The sequence below is a fragment of the Myotis nattereri genome (genome assembly GCF_964212035.1).
Source record: "Myotis nattereri genome assembly, chromosome: 1".
NCBI lineage: Eukaryota > Metazoa > Chordata > Mammalia > Chiroptera > Vespertilionidae > Myotis > Myotis nattereri.
In genome coordinates this window covers 51,964,592-51,984,260 of record NC_138075.1, presented here as the reverse complement: position 1 = coordinate 51,984,260, position 19,669 = coordinate 51,964,592, and the positions used below count along the sequence as shown (strand labels likewise).

General features: G+C 44.9%; 1 protein-coding gene across 1 annotated transcript in view; it reads right to left on the bottom strand.

Moving 5' to 3' along the window:
• The window catches only part of MYO1E (myosin IE), a 189,582-nt gene extending 185,269 nt beyond the window's left edge, over nucleotides 1-4,313 (bottom strand). Inside the window, exon 1 of the mRNA XM_081084100.1 lies at nucleotides 3,939-4,313. Coding sequence (XP_080940226.1) covers nucleotides 3,939-3,941 — 3 coding nt within the window. The 5' untranslated portion in view covers nucleotides 3,942-4,313. The remainder of the gene's footprint in view (nucleotides 1-3,938) is intronic.
• Between the last annotated feature and the right edge of the window lie 15,356 nt (nucleotides 4,314-19,669).

The window sequence follows — 19,669 nt, the reverse complement described above, 5'->3', positions numbered from 1 at the left end:
TCACTCCATCAGAAACTATCCTGGCCTCTATAGACAGCTGAGTTTGCAACCACTGACAGCTGAAATCCTGGGCAAAACGGTGGCTTTCAGCTTCTGCAAATGTCTGCTTCCTCCACTTTTCCCTCCCTCTCCCTCCTTGCCTCCATCAAATCTTTTCTGCACTTTATCCCATTTTTTGGTGTTTTTGTTTTGTTATTGTTGTTGTTAATCCTCACCAGAGGATATTTTTTCAATTGATTTTTAGAGTGAAAGGGAGGAAAAGTAAGAGGAAGGAAGAGAGAGAGACATCAATCTGAGAGATACATCGAATGGTTGTCTCCCACACGTGCCCCAAATGGGGCAGGGAATCAAACCTGGTACGGTGGGAATTGAACCCAGGACCCTGAGGTGCACAGGCTCATGCTCTAACCACTTAGCAACACCAGCCAGGCACTTTATCCCATTTCTGTCTGGTTTTGTTTTGTCATATTGTGTTGTTTTGGCCAGGAAACTACTTAGCAATCTGATAAACTAATCAGTGGGGATGGACTAGGTTACATTCCCAAAAACACGTATTTGAAATGGATTCCAGACTTTCTAAATACATGTCATGCCTTCAAGGCCCAAAGGAACTTACCTACCTTGTAGTCAGCTATCCATCAGATTTCTACTTTCACAGGTCTATTCCTGTGTGTAACATCTGCAGTTTACTCACAAGTAACATGCAAGTAAGGACAAGGAAACATATCTTGAACATATTCTGAGGAGATGGCCAATACCGATTACTCAAATATTTCAGTCTACCTAAGTCACAGAAGACCTATGAATCATCATTTCTAGGTCCAAAGTATACAGCAGAGTTATAGACACGGGCTCCAGTCCTCAGCTCAGCAGGCCATACTGGTCATGGCCACAAAAGCAGAGCTTCCTTTGTGGATGATGATAAAGCAAGATTCTAGGAAGGAAACCGTAAGTTAAATTTAAAAATTTAATGTTTTTTTTTTAAATTGATTTCAGGGAGAGAAAGGGAGAGGGAGAAAGGGATAGAAACATCAGTAATGAGAGAAATCACTGATTGGCTGCCTCCTGCATGCCCTACACTGGGGATGTAAATTGAACCGTGACCTCCTGGTTCATAGGTGATGCTCAACCACTGAGCAACACCAGCCGGGCTAAATTTAAAATTTTAAACCTGACTTTAAGTAAAGTCAAAAGAGATTGTCATACCCTCCTAACTAAGGTACACTAAATTATAAAGACATCAGATTTTTTCCCCTCAGTTCTTCAAGTCTGCTAAAAATTTCTGTTGCCTAGGAGTAGTATTCTCGGTTTTCCAAAGATGGAGAAAAGTGTCCCAAAGTGAGTTTTCAGAAGGAAGATATCAGGTAAATATAAACTATATATTGTGTTCATACGTCAGAAAATGGCAGTCTTCCTCATGAGTCACAACTGCGTGAGTCTTGGTGGACAGCCTTCCTAATGGAGACCTGCCAGACTTCCTAAAAGGCCATGGACACACACACACACACACACACACACACACACACACACACACCCCACAGCACAGGTGCCCTCCTTACAGCCCAGCCAAGAGGCTGATGAATTATATTCTCCACGCTAACCCTCAGCCACACCCTCGGAAGGCAATGCCCCGGCTCTTCCTGTTCTAAGCAGCTGGGGGATGCAGCTGGGCAGACCCAGAAAGATGTGAAGCCTCATTTGGCTCGAAGGGTCTTATATAAACATTAAAACGTCATAACGGAGATTTCTTCCTATTTGAGAGGCTGATCTCTGTTCTAAGGCAACCTCACCCACCTAGTGAACAAATGCAATGTTTCAAGCCAGCAAAGAAATGATTTGTTGAATTTTTGCCAGATTACTCTAGATCCAGTAGATGAAGCCACGGCAAATCTCCTATTTCAGGACAGCCAGCTGTTTCAACTTTTCTGTCAGGGAATCGTGGCCTCGGCAACCGTATCTGATGCATAGATAGTCTCCAGGCGGCCCACAACATGGCCATCTGTGCTGCTGGCAGGGAAGCCATCCACAGGTAAGTCCCACCTGTCCTCCCATAGACACTCTACACGATTCTGGAAACCACGCTCTTGCTCAACATCCTCCTCTGTATCCACATGCCCCATCACCTCCTTCATCAGCAATGGGGCCGAACTGAGCACCGCGTTCATGAAGTCACCAAAAAGAGGAGGCTAGACTAGTTTTCAGCCTGCCCAGCATGAAAAATAAGTTCACTAAGGGAAAGTTCATTTTCTCAGGGTACCACTCACTCAAGCATTTGAATTCAGTAAGATTCTTTAAGCTCTTTACAAAAAACACATTGATTTCTTTCTTTCTTTCTTTTTTTTACAAATATTGAGCCATGGAAAATAATTATAGCAATTCTAAAGTACTAGGGCTATCATCCTGCTTAAGTTTAAGTGGCCAATTAGGCGGTGGCCCAGTTAAGTAGCTCCACCCAGACAACACTCAGCTTAAGTAAATGGTTCTTCATAGGTGTCCCCAAAACAAGGTGGGGTAGACGTGCTTCTTAAACCCTAAGACTGAGCGAGGAAATTTATTTGCAGATCAAGTGTCTTCTTAGGTAGGGGGCAAAGGTGGTATCATTTTGGACTATGTGAAGAAAAAAAAATCTTTGGTCAAGGCTGTCCTTTTAAATATGTTGTTGGTTTTTAATTATACTTTTGAACAAGCCCAGCACTGGGCCAGGGGCTCCTTTTCGGTTTTGGACGCCGGTTCCGAAGGGCCTGAGCTACACGCCCCTCAGGCTGGTCACGCGGGGTAGATAGTTAAATGAGCGCTGTCCTGGTTATCATTCTGACTTGGCTGCACTTTCAGTCATTAAAAACCAACCCAACCAGAAGAGGACCAGTCCGTCCACCTACGCAGGCGTATTCCAGTGTGGAAACGAGGAAGCCTTGCAGTAGAACTTGGTCGCCTTTCTTCCGATGGACCGCCAACCCCTTCAAAATCGAGCCCTGGCTTTTGTGCCTGGGAAAGTAAAGCACGCCGAAGCCCCGGGGGTGCGGCTAAGGCTGTGGGGGCGGGGTGGCTGGGGCGGGGACTTGGGGCAAAGGAGGAAAAGTCATAATAAGTTAGAGAAAAAGCCGGCCACTTCCAGGTATTCCCCAAGTGCCAACGGAAAAGGAACAAAAAACTCGACTTCCTCCCGTGCAAGCCGTTCACCAGACACCCGAAAAGGGCCGGTCACCTCGCACCGGGGAAGGGGTGGGAGTGGGGGCGGGGGTGCTTAGTTCGCCTCTGGAGAGCAAAGACCCCCCGGCGGCTCCTCGCCGAGTCCAGGCCAGCGTAGCTCGGAGCTGCACCCGGTCCCTTTCGCTCTCGGGCGCCTGCCCTCCGCCAGGTGCTCGCCCTACCTGGGGCCCCCGGCGGCCTTTGTGCAGCCCGCGCCGGCCCTACCAGCGTGCCGAGGCCGGCGGCCGGGCGGAGGGGGAGAGCGAGGCGGCCCGCGCCGGTGCCCGCGGGTGGGAGGGGCGCGCGGAGAGCGAGGGGGCGCAGCCGGCCGGCTCCCGCGCCAACGTGCCGGCGATCCGCGCCCCGGCCGGTGGGACCAGAGGGGCACCGGCGACTGCCCCATCTCCCCAGCAGGAGGAAAGGGACCCCCCCTCCAAGCGCCGTGACCCTGCACACCCATCTCCCCACACCCTGGCTTCCGACAGCTGGCAGCCATCGCTACCCGGCCACAAAAAGTTTCGCGACGCCGAAAGCGACTGGAAAGAAAGTTTTCCTTGGCCTCTCGCTCCCTCTCCCCCGTCCCCGGGCGCAGGAAAGCAGTAGGAAATCAGAGATCACGACGTGCCCACTCCGGCGTCCACCTTCTCCACCCCTGGCCTGGGCAGCGCGCCCAAGGTGGGTGCCCAGCGCGGAGGCTTCCTGCCCCAGCCCGGGGTCAGGCGCCCTGGGACGCTGCGCGGCCAACTCACCATGGTGACTCGCACCGCGGTCGCGCCTCTGCTGGTCGGGCTGCGGGGGAGCTGGGACTCTTGGAATGAAGTTTCCTGGGCAAACTTCAAAAGTTGGTTCCCTTCGCCAAAACCGGGCTCTCGTCACCCAAGCACTCACAGGAGCCGATGGAACCCTAGGGGGACTCCATCCAGGCGGGGTCCGCGGCGCTAGGTGAGGGCGACAGGGAGGCTACTCAGCAGGAGGGGCGCATGCTGCCCAGGGCAGGGGTCCCCTCGGGCCGGGCGCTCGCCGTCAGCCTGGCTGCGTCCGATGCTCTCCGCGCGTCTGCCTGGCTGCCCTGCCGCGCTCCACTTTCTTCGGCCACTAACTCCGTACTCCTCCGGCCGACTCTCGGCTCGGGCAGGGCAATCTGTCCATAAATGGAGAATTCAGTCCGGGCCTGGCCAATCAGGGTTTGTTTTCGCAGCGTCACTCCTTAGGGAAACCGTAGCAGCCAACAAGCTTGGAGCTGGTGGCGTTTCCAAAGCCCTCTGGATCCTGTAGTTCTCCGCGCCGCAGACCCGGCTCGCTCCCGGCGGCCAGACGGAACTGTCAGGAAGAAAACTGTGAAACAGAAGTCAACCTCTCGTGTTTTCTTTCTTTCTCTTCTTAACGCGAAAGTTAGAGTCGCTGTAGCTTCCCAGCTGAAGTGGTATGATTTTCCCATAACTTTTTTTTTTTTAGGAGGAAATATTTTATCAGCATAAAAGATCAGAGTTATGGCAGCAACCCAAAGGAAATCCTTTTTCTTTCCAAAGTCTGGATTGTGAGGAAAGTAAAAAATACCATTTCCCCCACCCCTCCTTTTACCTGAATTTCCTTGAAAAACAATGGAACCCCCCCCCCCCACCTCCCTCCTATTTTGTGAAGTTGCACGTGCAGCAAACAGGTCAGGGGAGAGATACGTGGGGAGAAAGCACCCTCCAACCTTAGTCTACCCAAATGTGTTGAGAGCAGTTAGCCGGACAATCAGAACTGTAAAAGTGCGTCATTCCAGAGTGAGGGCTTTCAAGAACTCACGTGGGCAGTAAGGAGAGGATGGGGTGGGGAAAAGCAGAATCCTGAAACAGGTAAGGAATCTGATTTTAGTGTTTTAAGGGTTCCGGAAGTAAACTTGACGGGTTACAACAGGACTGTGGGGTCTGTGGAAAGGTTTGAAAACTCGAAGGCACAGAACAACTATGAAACATAATGATTTACTGATGTACTTTAAGAACCGAGGTGGTGGCCATTCACTTGAATGTAGCATCCTTAAGTTGGAATGGATGTTTAAAATCATTTTTGTCTAGAATGGGTAAACAAAAATGCAATATGTCCACACCACGGAATATTAATGAGCCATTAAAAAGGAAGGAACTCCTGACACATGCTACAACATAGATGAACCTGGAAAATATTATGTTAATTGAAAGAAGCCAGACACAAAAGACTGTCTATCATATGATTCCACTTACATGAAAGTAGAGAATGGGGCAACTCTATGGAGACAAAATAAAGCGTGATCGCCAGGGGCTGGGAGGAGGGAGGATGGGAGTAACTGCTACAGCATATGCATCTTCTTCTTGGGGCAATGAAAATATTCTGGAATTAGACAGTGGCAATGGTGGCACAACTTTGTAACTATACTGAAAGCCACTGAATTGTACCTTTTAAAGGGGTGAATCTATGGTATGTAATATCTGTACTTTAAGAATGGAAAGAAAATCATGTTGACTAAATTCTTACAGTAATCATCCACACAGTTCGGCACTAGATATAATTGAATGCCTACTGTACAGGTCAGCACAGCCACTGTGAGTGTCATGGCCTGTGCCTCCACTGAGCGTCTGATTTTTGAATGAGGGAGAGAGAAGACAAATTTTAAACCAATAAATAATTGCAAGAAAAGTACAAATATAATGAGAAGTGGTAGTACCTTCGTGTGAGGGACTGCCATATTTGTAGCTATAGTTTAGGTTAGAAAATTCACCTGGCAGAGGCCTTAGTATAGACTGTAAAGGAAACAGACATCTGTTGAGCGCTCCCTATGCACTAGGCATTGCTAGGTACAAACAGATGTGATTCACCAAATTCTCAGGTAAATCTGATTCCATGTCTCAGGGTCACATCAGCTTCAGAAAACCATCAGGCACTTTAGGAACTATTGCCCAGGCATTACCGAGGGGGACATGTGAGCTTACCAGCACAAGGAGCACTACTTTAGGTTGAAAATAACACGTTGCCCGTGCTACCGTGGTCAGTCCTGACCAGTAGCTGGATTGACACGGGCTTCAAGTAATACAGGCCAGGTCCTGGTTGTTTTCCCCAAGGTTAACCCAGGGATACAATGAGACACTTAAAATTACTTAATAACCTAGCAACAACCTATTCAATCTTGGATTTATCTAAAACTACCTTTAAAAAAAAGAACCGTTTTTACTGATTTTTAGAGAGGAAGGGAGAAGAGAGAAACATCGATGTGAGAATGTAACATCAATCAGCTACCTCCTGCACGCCCCCCACCAGGGATGGAACCCCAAACCCAGGCATACCTTGACCAGAAATCGAACCAGTACCCTCTCCATGCACAGGATGACGCTCACCCAACTGATCCACAGTGTTCAGGGCTCTAAAACTACCGGGACACTATTTGTTGGTTGAGATTTTTTTTTTAATGCTTACTTTTATTTGCCCTAATAATCTCTTTCCAGTTTCAAAACGTATTACTAACTTCAGGTAGGACTTCGATGAAGAGCTATGCTTGTATTCGTTTTTGCTGATCCTATATAATAAAAGGCTAATAGACAAATTGTCCCCTAGACCTGGATTTCAACTGGGAGTTCAACCAGGGGCCGGGGCCAGCCAACTTCCCTCCCCTCCCCCTGGCTGGCCAGGCCCAATGGGCCCCTACTGAGGCCTGCTGGCTGGACCCCACCTGTGCATGAATTCATGCACCAGGTCCCTAGTTTTGTAATAAGATTCCTTTCCAGACTGAAATATAAATATATATTAATTTTTATGTCTAAGGAGTACTTAGATTGTGGGATTTAGTGACACATAATCCTGACTTTGAAGTTTGTCTTTCCATCTAAATAGCTGTGAGATCTCAATTTTCTGAATCTCAGTTCCCTTATCTATAAAATAGATTGCCGTGAATATGAAATGAAAGTTGTATAAAGATCGTTAATAAATGTTGGTTCCTCTTTCCCTTCACCTGTACTATATCTAGGTTAGCGATTCAGACCTGGGTCCCTGGGTGAGATCAGACCGACTGTGGCCCTCTGAAATGCCTGCCAAGAGGGGGAGGGGCTGTTTATGTGCGCCCTTTTCTTCAGGGAGAGTTAATAGCTTTCATCAAATTCTCAAAGATTCCATAAATGCCAAAACATTAGGACCCATAGCTCTGGATCAGATTCATTATGCCTCTCTGGACCTTGTATCCATCACTGTTTTTATTCAGATATAAGGATTAGAATTAAGTCTGATAGTATAAGGGCAGAAGTTCTCCTTGCCTTCTCAAAGCAGAACCCACTAGTTCAATCTGAACATAGAATATAGTGTGTGATCATTTGGTAGAGCCTATAATTTCATGGAGAATCCCTTTAAGCCTACCTTATTCCATTCCTATCTTAGGGAGGTACATTGTCAGTTTTGGCAAGGGTGATGGTATGTTCTGGTTTATCTGGGAGAGTCCTGATTTATGCCTTTATCTCAGTGAAATAATTAACTGTACCCTTCTTGCATCCCTAAAAAGGCCTAGTTTGAATAATAAATTATGGTCATCCTAGATTTTTTTTTTTTTTTACCAAATTCATCCTCCGCCCAAACCCTTCAATTTCCACCCCCCCCCCAATTTTCTTGATTTACACTTATTTTTCAGAGGACTCTAATATATTACCAGATTTTTGTGGGGAGCCTCTATAAGGTTAAGCCTCGGACTGACCTGTTGGCAAAGCCACAAACAAGTCCCAGCTTAGAGGGCACAGTCCTCTTAAGCATAATTAGGCTTGACCTTATGATGCTCCCTAGATCTTACCTGGGAAGCTAATGGGCTGAGGGAAGTGCAACAAGAACAAAAACAAGTGAAACTCAAAAGAACAGTGTCACTATGTTTACCTCTGACTATAAAATAAAGGCTCACCTTGCCTCGGGACCTTTCTCTGTGGCCTCAGCCAGGCACAGGAAGATCCACGGAGACTAAAGAGAGCTGGAGAGTTCTGAACGCTGTCTCCGGGTAAAACATTCTTCGCCGACTCTGTCCACACCTTTGGGAACCCCTGGACCACTGGGGCTGGACCCCAGCAGATATTTATTCTTATTTGAGATCATAGTAGCAATGAAGTGAAATCAGCTTTTAAAATTGTAAAACTCATTCTAGACACATGATGGAGCTAGTCAGATGAAACTTTATATATCTGTTGGCATGATCAACTGATCTAGAGCTGAATGAAAAGGAAACTAGAAACAAATCAAGATGGATACAAAACACAATTTCCCATATGAATCTGTCAGCAAAAAAAAAAAAAAAAAGAAAAAGAAAAAATCACCGTTTGTACATTTTTGGAAAACAAACAGAGGATTATGTAAAGCAATAAAACTAGTTTCCATGTCAGTGCCATAAAAGAACATCAGAATGCATTCACAACACCCCAATTAAAGAAAAATTTGTTATTGAGAAAATGAGGCCAAAAATCTTTAACAAGACATTGACGAAAAATAGACCTGTATCACATCAATGTGAAATGTCCCAGGTAAGGGGGTGGGGCGGTGGGGAGGTAAGAGATCAACCAAAGGACTTGTATGCATGCATATAAGCATAACCATTGGACACAGACACTAGAGGGGTGGGGACATGTGCTGGGGGCTGGGGGTGGCCAGGGAGAGGTCAATGGGGGAAAAGGAGACATATGTAATACTGTTAATGATCAAGAATTTAAATTAAAAGAAGAGAAATATCCCAGGTAATCAGTCTCTACTGGAACAGGCATCATGTATGCGGTTCAGTAGGTACCAGCTACTTAGCTAAGTGCTTACTATACAATATCTTACTTAATCTTCCATACAACCCTACTAATTTTATTTGTAGTTAAGAAACTAAGTAGAGAGCTTAAAGTAACTTGCTCAAGCTATCACTCAGCTACCAGGCATCAAATCTATTTGCCTGACTCTGAATCCCAAACCCTTACCCTCTGAGCAGTGGCTCTCTAGTAGGGATGTGTATCAGAAGAAATTTTCCTTCCTGTAGGCCCGGTACGAACAGGAACACACTTATTAAAACCCGAAAGCCTCTCCAAACCAGGGCTCCTGGAAAAATTCTTGCTTTTTTGTGGGACATAAGAATTATATTTGTGTAGAGTGTAACTCAACTTTAAACATCTTTGTTCTTCACCTAATATGTTTTTTTAATATACAATTTTTTTTTTTCTGATTTTAGAGACAGAGGAAGGGAGAGGGAGAGAGACAAACATTGATGAGAGAAGCATTGTTTGGCTGCCTCCTGCTTGCCCCCTACTGGGGAACGAGCCCATGTTGCCCTGACAGGAATCCAACCAGCGACCACTTGGTGCATGGGATGGCACTCAACCAACCGAGCCACACTGGCCAGGACCCTAATGTGTTAATGTTGATTTGAAAAAAGGATATTACAGAGAATTTTTTTAAAAAACATATTTTATTGACTTTTTACAGAGAGGAAGGGAGAGGGATTGAGAGTTAGAAACATTGATCAGCTGCCTCCTGCACACCTCCCACTGGGGATGTGCCCACAACCAAGGTGCATGCCCTTGACCAGAATCGAACCTGGGACCCTTCAGTCTGCAGGCTGATGCTCTATCCACTGAGCCAAACCAGTTAGGGCAACAGAGAATTTTTAAGGATTAGGTAATGTCATATGATGCTGATTAATATAAAAAATTTTTGCTACACTGTAACAATTATTTTACTGAAATAACGGAAGTATTTTACCAAAAGGACAGAAAATATTCAGCTTATTAAATGTATGTTTATATACATTTACTAATACATTTTCTCCTATTTAAGCCAATATTTTCTTCCAGTTTTATTTATTTTTTTAAAATAGTCATTGTGTTTATTTTATTTTATTTTTTAAAATATATTTTATTGATTTTTTACAGAGAGGAAGGGAGAGAGACGGAGTCAGAAACATGAGATGAGAGAGAAACACCGATCAGCTGCCTCCTGCACATCTCCTACTGGGGATGTGCCCGCAACCCAGGTACATGCCCTTGACTGGAATCGAGCCTGGGACCTTTCAGTCCGCAGGCCGACACTCTATCCACTGAGCCAAACTGGTTTCAGCTCTTCCAGTTTTAATTTGACTTTTTACATCCAGAAGATAAGCCTTGACTGGTCTCCAGTTTTAAAAATCTCTATATCTAAAAGCCTAAGTGACTGTTACGACAGAACGACCAGTCGCTATGATGCACACTGACCACCAGGGGCAGACACTCAATGCGGGAGCTGTCCCCTGGTAGTCAGTGCATCCCCACAGCCAACCTCCCGCAGCCCCTTCCCCTGGCCGGCCCCCATCGACCCCTCGTGCTAAACCGTTTGTAGAGACCTGCTTCTGGGTCGGGGTTTCCTAGGTAGCAGAGCAGCTCCCTCACTGTGATCTATTGAAAGCCAGCCCTCAACACAAGGGTTTGTCTCACTCCCATCCTCTTCCTTCCCTGGGGGCTGGGAGCTGCCTTCCCGCCACAGTGGCGGTGTGGCGGCGAGGGAAGGAGGAGGTGGGGAGGCGGGGAACTGTGCAGTGGCGGGACAGCCTCCGGTGGTCCCCGCCCCCTCCGCACGAATTCGTGCACCAGGCCTCTAGTGATTAAATGATGCCCAGCTGGTGTGGCTAATGGTTGAGCATCAACCTATGAACCAGGAGGGCATGGTTCAATTCCAGGTCAGGGCACATGCCCAGGTTGCAGGCTTGTCCCCCAGTAGCAGGTATGCAGGGGGCAGCCAATCAATGATTCTCTCTCATCATTGATGTTTCTTCTCTCTTTCTCTCTCCCTCCCTCTCTGAAATCAATAAAAAAAAAGTATTTTGAGAAATGATTAAATCCAGAGTAATGCTAGTTAGTGTTCTCTGATGTATCCAGGAGTGAAATTTTCCACAGAAGTTAGCTTTGTGGACATCTGAGTCTCCTGGCTCAGGTCTATGTCCACACACGAGAGTTCTTTCTTCTTCTCCCTGTCAGTATGCTAGCTGATTGGATTTTGTGTGTTCTTGTACGTCATCCTTAATCTCTACTGGAACGAGGCAAGGCATGCATAAATAAATGTTTGCACTTAAAGAAAACCTGGAAAATAGCAAATAACTGCATGAGCCTTACCTTATTAAAGAACCAAACTTTTTTAACTTAAAATCTTTTCAGAAGTAAACTACATGCTTCATTGCCTTTTGAAAATATGCTGAAACTCATGCAAGCTTGTGCCTGAAGACTCAAGGAAGGTCATCTGTACAAGGAAGTATTGATCATCTCACTGGGTTGTCCTGAGCTGAGGTCCTGGGGACTACTGAATGGAACATCTGTTTGCCACTGTGCTTCATGGCCCTGAATAGTTCTGTCTTTTTGTGTTTTGGTAGGGTGTTTTTGTTTGTTTTGTTTTAATTGATATCCTCCACTGTCAGAGGCTTTTTTCTCCTCCTGCTATCTGCTGTTGCAATTTAGTCTCTTTTAGTATCGAGAAACAACAACAACAACAAAAAAGGCACCTGGGTTGCTTCATGAGAAAAAAATTTTAAAAGGATATATGCCCAGGGGCCCAGGGAAAACAACACAGAGGAAGGCAGGATTGTGCAAGCTCTCGGTCCTTTTCTGCTTCCTGGCTTCTCTGCGTGGATGGATGCTGTCTGTCTCGTCCAGCTTCTCCCACTGACTCACAGTGGCCCCTCTTCCCATAATTTCAGTTTACATGGTGTCTTTAGTTTGTCATGATCCTGACTCAGGCCCCCAAACTACATTTTAGCAATGCTGCCCACAGCTCACTGGAAATTTGCCTGAGTTTCTTGATTCAAGTTTAAGAGAGAAAGGGAGGGAGGGAGAGAAAGAAAGAGGGAATCTGACTCATCCAGCTCAAGCTTTCAAACCACGCCAGGTCACAAGTTGCTAGCCAGCCTATAGAAGGCTCTGCTTGAACAAGGTGTATGTACAGTTGCATTCCAAGCAAATGTTGTCACAGGGTTGGTGTCTTAAAGCTACCGCCCCATTGAAAAGAGATGGTGAATAGGACCCTGGAGTGTCATCCCAATACACCGAGGTTGTGAGTCAGGGCACATACAGGAATCAATCAATGAGTGCATAAATCAGTGGAACAACAAATTGATGTCTCCCTTTCTCTCCCTCCCCCCCTCCTCTCTCTAATCAATCAATACTTTTTTTCTTTTTTCAAAGAGAGGGGGTGAATATGGACAGAATCTCTGAGGAAGGACCATGGTCGGCACTCCAAATTGGGGCACTCAGCAGTTTGCCAGCTGCATCTGTGTAGTGCCTTCTTTTATGCATAATTTTTTGGTGAGACCTTGAGGGCAGTTCCATTCACCTCTTCAACAGAAAAAAAACATATGGGCTTTGCAGCAATCATTGTCATTTCAACTTTATCATCATACATGTATATATGTATATATTTTAAGATCTGACATATGTTTTGCCTTTATTATCATGCATTTATAAATGTGTGTTTATATATGCCTATAAATATTTGTATATACACATAGGTGTGTGTGTGTTTAAGATGACATCTTTTTCAAGATACTGTAACAAACACTTGGGGAGAAATTTTTATTTTGTAGAGCAGTTTTAGATTCACAGCAAAATTGATGGAAAAGTACAGAGATTTCCCATGTATCTCCTGCTCCCACACATGCATAGCCTCCCCCATTATCAACAGAGGGATGTATTTGAATAGAGTGTTTCTTGGTGGTGGTACCATGCAGGTTGGCAGCATGGTTTTCAGAACATTGCTGTTTCACTCACCACCACAAACATTTGCAGGGCACTGTGGTAGGTTCTCACATCTTCCCATGCATGTCAAAAGCATACACAACACAAGGGCTTCCTACTTTCATACACATGTTTCTGAAAATACACACCAATGTCAGATATATTAAATTCAAAAACTGATTTGTGTGTTTTTAAAAGTATGTTTTTGTTGATTTTTAGAGAGAGAGGAAGGGAGGGGTAGCGAGATAGAAACATCGATGATAGAGAAATACCAGCAATTGGCTACCTCCTGCAAGCCCCCTACAGGGATCGAGCCCGAAACCTGGGCTTGTGACCTAACCAGGAATTGAACCAGTGACCTCTTTGTCCCTGGGTCAACGCTCAATCATTGAGCCATACCAGCCAGGCTTTAAGGAGAAATTTTTATTTTCAGAGAGCTAAAATACAAAATTCCTATAAAAATATAGCATAAAAAGTGCCTTGTCTCTTAGATTAAGTTATAATTAAAGAATTTACTAGATGTTCTTTAAATTTGGGCTTCTCCATCCCAGCTGAGCAGAGGTGACCATCTAAAGTCTAAAAGGCAGCCTTCTGATTTGGCTCAGTCTATTTACCTCTCTGTGAATTGCGAATCGTTTTCCTTATCTGTAAAAACAGAGATAATGATATACCTCCACCATTTATTTCTCACATAGCACTGTGAGGATTTGTTAAATTAAGTCCTATAAAGTGATTAGAATAGTGACTGCTGCAGTTCTCAGAATGAGTTGTCCTCCTGAGTTCCACCACCTTCTGCATACCTAATGACCTCCTTCCTTCTTTGTCTCTATTGTTCTAAATTTATGAGAACTACACTTCCGCTTCCTGGTGTTTGCATTTATATTTTTCCCATATTTCACTAATTTTGATAAAACAACAAGGCTAAATGCAACTTAGTTGGAACATAGTTGAACAAATGCTGGTAGGTTGACAAAGATGGAATGGAACTGTGAGCTGAGCTGGCAGGAAACATGTCCATGAGGTCAATGAAATGTTTACATGGCTTTTGGCCTGATGCTGAATCAGAAAGATGGCTCAGGTGCATTAGTGTGTAATGTTCTTATCTGCACAAAGTGAATGGACAAAGGTCAAGGGCACCAGGAGATGGCCCCTCCCTTTTACTATATGCAGTTTCTGAAAATCCCAAAATACAGCCAAATGGGACAAAGTTGTGATACTTTCCCACAGGAGGGTACTTTGATAAGGCATTGGTCACAAAGGAATTCTATATTTGACTAAGCATGTGATGCTAACAAGCACCTATGCCATTTATAAGCTCTTCTAACTTAAGTACAATTTCTCTCCAAATGGATATGAATGTGCATTTAAATAAGGGACATCGGTGGGTTGAAAAGTGCATTATGGCACATAAAAATACCACCACACAGCTAGGTATATACCTAGGTATATAAATTTGCCCTAAAATAGTATCCCAGCTCCAATAACTGTTTTTCCAATTACTATTACTTAAATATTTTAAGAGATTTTTTTTCTTAATTTCTATTAAGTTTAAAAACTGGGCATGGGTATGAGAGTGGTAGCTGGTGCGAGGCACGATGCTTGGAATCTATATATATAAAAGCCTAAGTGACTGAACGACCCTTTAACTGTTTGACCATTTGACCGGTAGCTATGATGCGCACTGACCACCAAGGGGCAGACACTCAATGCACAGGCATGGAAACATGGAACAGACTGATGAATCTCAGAGGGAAGGGGGAGGAGAGAGGGTGGGAAGAGATTAACCAAATATCTTATATGCATACTAGAGGCCCAGTGCATGGATTCCTGCACTGGTGGGGTCCCTCAGCCTGGCCTGCAGGGATCAGGCTGAAACCGGCAGTCTAACATCCTCCAAAGGCTCCTGGATTACGAGAGATCAAAGGCCTGGCCGAGGGACCCCACCGGTGCACGAAACTGTGCACCGTGCCTCTAGTAATTTATAAAGAAATAGAATTTTTTTTCCTTGATAAATTTTCCTATACATTTAAGTTATTTAAAACCATTTCCCTAAGCATCTGGCAGTAAACACACACACACACACACACACACACACACACACGCACACACACACTATCAGAATAAAAAGTGGTTGAATAGATAAATAAAAGCCTAAAGAAAAGTGATTAGACTTTTTTTTAAGTGCATTACCATTGGTTTACAATCACTAAAGAAATATGCACTCATTGTTATAAAATAAAGCATACAGATTTAGAGTTTGTAAGATAAAAAGTGGAAGTCTACCTGCAAGATTTTAAACGTGAGGTGACGGTGATTTCCACTGGCAGAAAAGGAGAAACCAAAAGGAGGCTCCCGCTGCAGTGCGTTCGGAGTTGAAGCTAGCAGGGGTGCCCAGGCATCGCTGCGAGAGGCTGGTTGAACCTCAGGGGAGATGTCAGGTTGACTGATATTGTCTGTGCCTTTGGCAGTTTTCATCTAGTTGTCCTGTTGTTGCTTTTGATGCCACATGACTCCTTCCTAAATTTCTCTCCCTCCTTATCGCTCTGTTGGCAAGGCTGTGGGGAAACAGGTTTCTTCTGTATCTTTGGTGGGAGTATAAATAGGTAAATCTCTATGGAAAGGAATTTGACACCTTCTAGCAACATTGCAGCATTGTGCTGTCTCTGGCCCGGCCGTTCTGCCGCTGGGAATGTATCCAAAGATGTACATGCACAAAGCGAATTGGCATATGTCTACACAGCGCCAGTGGCGTAGCAAAAGATTGGCAACAACCCAAGTGTTTATCATTAGTGGAACTGGTTAAATATATTAGGAGACAACATGAAATTGTTTAATTTTAAATTTTAAAGAGCTTTTAAAACAGAGTGAGGAATTTCTCTCTGAACTGATGTGGGAAGATTTTTGTGATGTATGATAAGTTAAAATTAAAAGTACAGCCCTGGCCAGCTTTACTCAGTTGGTTGGAGCGTCGTCCCGTACACCAAAAGGTTGTGGGTTCAATTCCTGGTTGGGGTGAGTACAGAAGGCAACCAATTAATGTTTGTCTGTCACATCAATGTTTCTCTCTCTCTCCCTTTTTCTCTCCTTCCCTCTCTCTAAAATCAATAAAAACAAAACAAACAAACAAAAAAACAAAGTACAGATGTTCTGGCAGCACATATACTAAAATTGGACAATACAGAATAGATTAGCATGACGCCTGTGAAAGGTTAACGTGAAAACTTATGAAGGTTCCATATTAAACAAATAAAAAAGCAAAGTACATACTAGTATATATGTCAAACAGTAGCATATATGTGAGGCAATAGTATGTAGATCAAGCTATCTGTATAGGAAAATAGGGCCAGGGGAATAATAGATTAGTGTTTATGTTTACACAAAGACATTTTGGAAAAGACACAAAGAAACTCAAACACAAGTAGTGTTTGTGAGATGTGGGAGCAGGGGCTGGGTATGTTTTATCCAGCTAGATTTCTGAACCATTGTAAACACATTACTCAGAACATTAAAAAATATTGTGCCGGCCTTAAAGATCACGTTAGAGAGGCGCAGAATTAGCATGGACACGAGGGTCTGCCGAAGCAAAGGCCCAGGGGTGTGAGAGCTTATTGAGCTGACTGGAAAGGCCTCTCCCCAGACACTTTCTCAAACTCACCGAGAAAAGAATGAGCTCAGATTCCACTTCTGTGTGTTTGGGACAACAGCAAAGCGAGTTTGGTTCCTCAGTCTTTGCTCAATGTAAAATGTAATTTACCAGGCATCAGATATACTGTTGATATTCTATCCTTAGATATGTCAGATTTCATCCATGGCTCATCTTTGAGAAAAGTCACCAAGTAAATGTGAAGGTTCCTATTCCAGGACAATGGAATCCTAATCCATTTTAGGGCAGTACTTGTCAGAAAATTCATACAACTAAACCTGATTTTTTAAATCATATATATATATATATATATATATATATATATATATATAAATATTTCAGAGAGGAAGGGAGAGGGGGAGAGAGAGAGAAACATCCATGATGAGAGAGAATCATTGACTGGTTGCCTCTTGCACCCCACCCACCCACCCACTGGGGATCAAACCTGCAACCTGGGCATGTGCCCTAGACTGGAATTGAACCCAGGACCCTTCAGTCCATAGGCCAGCGCTCTATCTACTGAGCCAAACCAACTAGGGCTGATTTTTACCTCTTTAACCTTAGTCAGAAATAGGTCTATTGTGACTAAGGACTCAGGTTTGTGAAATAGTTTAAGTATTGAAGTCATCACAGTATGTGCCTTAGTTATAGTTCTTCTCTCTACGTCTCTAGATTTATATCTTGCAATCCTTTCCACTGAACAGGAGAAGAGCAGCTGAATATTGGATGATTCTTGATGACAGGATAAAGAAAAGTCAATTTGGTTTTTACTAAATCCCATGAAATTGCTCAATAATCCTAAAATGACTCATTTTAGCACTTAAAAAAAATCACATTAATCCTATTATCTTGAAAAGTATGCTTCAGGGAAGTGGATCCAATTATGTTAAAATCAATTTCTCTCTTTCTCTCTGACACTTACACACACACACACACACACACACACACACACACACTCACCCCTCATCTATGCAAAGAACAAAAAAAGCCTTGAGGGAAATATAATAGATGTTTACTATGATAGGGCAATGAATGATTTTTCTTTTCCTTTCCTTTTCCCTTTATTTCCCAAGTTCTACTTAATGAGCACGAACTACTTTGATAGTAAAAACAGAAAAGCAAAACAACCAAAGCCGAGGTTGGTGAACCAAGGCCAAGCATGCAGCTCATCTCTCAGTTCATCTTCCAGGAAGCCTGCCCGAGCTGCTGCCGCACCCGTCTTGGGCTCAGACATGTGGTCATCTGTTTTGAAGCCTTCACGCAGTCAGCTCTGGGAAAGAGATGCGGATGCCCCACAGTCCTCTTACTTTAGTTAACCCAGATGCACCCGGGCCCTTTGCAGCTCTGCTGTCACTCCAAGGTCCTCTTCCGGCCAGACTCAGCACTTGGTCCCATCTCTCAGACTCTCTCCTCCAAAACAAATGAACAGATCCAAATCTATAAGCAGTCTCAAATAATGTCGACTTTTCTTTGAGAAAGTTAGGCAAGTTCTGCCCCGCCTGTGTGGCTCGGTGGTTTGAGCGTCGACCTGTGAACCACTAGGTTACAATTTGATTCCTGTTCAAGGCACATGCACGGGTTGTGGGTTCAATCCCTAGTGGGGGCACGCAATGATTCTCATCATTGATATTTCTATCTCTTTCCCTCTCCCTTCCTCTCTGAAATCAATTATATATATATAGTTAGGCAAGTTCCTCATAAGACATAGTGAAACTTCTCCCAGCATACCTGTATATGCTTTGCTTTTTTCAAAATCCCTCTCCTAGCAGCTGCTTCATCCCCTTTTTGCCCAAATTGCCTCCTGGGAACTCTTGTGCCTGACACTGTTCCCTTCTTCCTCAGCTGGCTCATGCCACCCAGTGAAAAGAAGCTGTTTGTCAACCAAATGTGAGCCACTCCATCTTTTTGAGGCTTGAGCCAAGGCCTATAGTTCAGTTGAATTAAGTTTAATGGCTCCTGGAAGCTACATAAAACTTACATTCCGTTTAATACCCAAAGCAATACCGATGGGAAAACTAGTACAGGGTTTGTGCAGAACATGGCCATAAGGATGGATTCTTTACTCAGTGCCCGGGAACCACTCTCAGCCAAAGTAGAGCAGTTTGGAGAGTGGCATGAATGCGAGGCTGTTCAGCCTGTGGGCTCACCTGGGCCCCTGAGCCAGGAAGCTTGAAGCCTTCTCCCCCAGGAGGTGGCAGGCTTGGGTGTGGAGTGTCACTGGCCCCAAGACAAGAGCACAAATGGAGACCCACGCACTGTGTGTCTCTATATTATGAAGTTCTACATCAGGCTAACAAATAATTAAACAAAATATGTTCTGTCCTCCTACCTTGACAAAAATACCTTCAGGACAACCTGCAAGTCCAGGTTTAAATGGGGGGTTCTTGGATTCCTTGGAGTTTCTTGCCCCTTTCATCAGGGATCCCCTGCATATCCATATGGAACCCTCAGCTCACACATCCAAGTCCTTCCCTGCCCCCCAACACCTACTCTTGGTTGACTTGTTAAGCCTGGGGTGCAACATACTAACACCGGAGTCACCGGAGTCACCCTTGGAAGGCATGGCCTGGACAAGGCCTGCTCTGGGCCGGGGAGCAAGTGTGGGGATGTCTGGGCAGAGAATTCTGGGGTCCCATGCATTGTTCAAAAAAAGGGATGCCAGCTTGTTTGCTTCTAACTCATAATCTCTGCAGGTCCTCCCCCAGATGCTTTAGTCAAGCACGGCTGGGAGGCAGGGGGAAGGGTGGAGTTCATGACTTCTAGAGGTTGTCATGCCACCTCAGTCTCCCCGCTGATCAGGGTGATGGGGGAGCTCAGTGGTCCACGGTCCACCTCTCACCCCTCGGTGCCCTGAGGCCAGATTTGGACATGAAGCACAGGGTCCCTCTGCTCCTCGCAGCTTCCTGCACTATGGGGGTGAGGACCAAAGGGGAGATCTTTAAAGGCAGAGCATGTGAGCAGAAAACTTTAGTTTCTCTGATTAGATAACCTTTCCTGGTACCTAGGCTGGGGTCAGAGCGGGAGCATGAGGAGGGTCGTTGAAAATGACTGAGGACTGGAGAAGGGCCACCGTGTGTCCCATCTCCGCACCTGTAGCTCAGGTGCAGTCAGTTAGGTTGGGAGGCTGGGA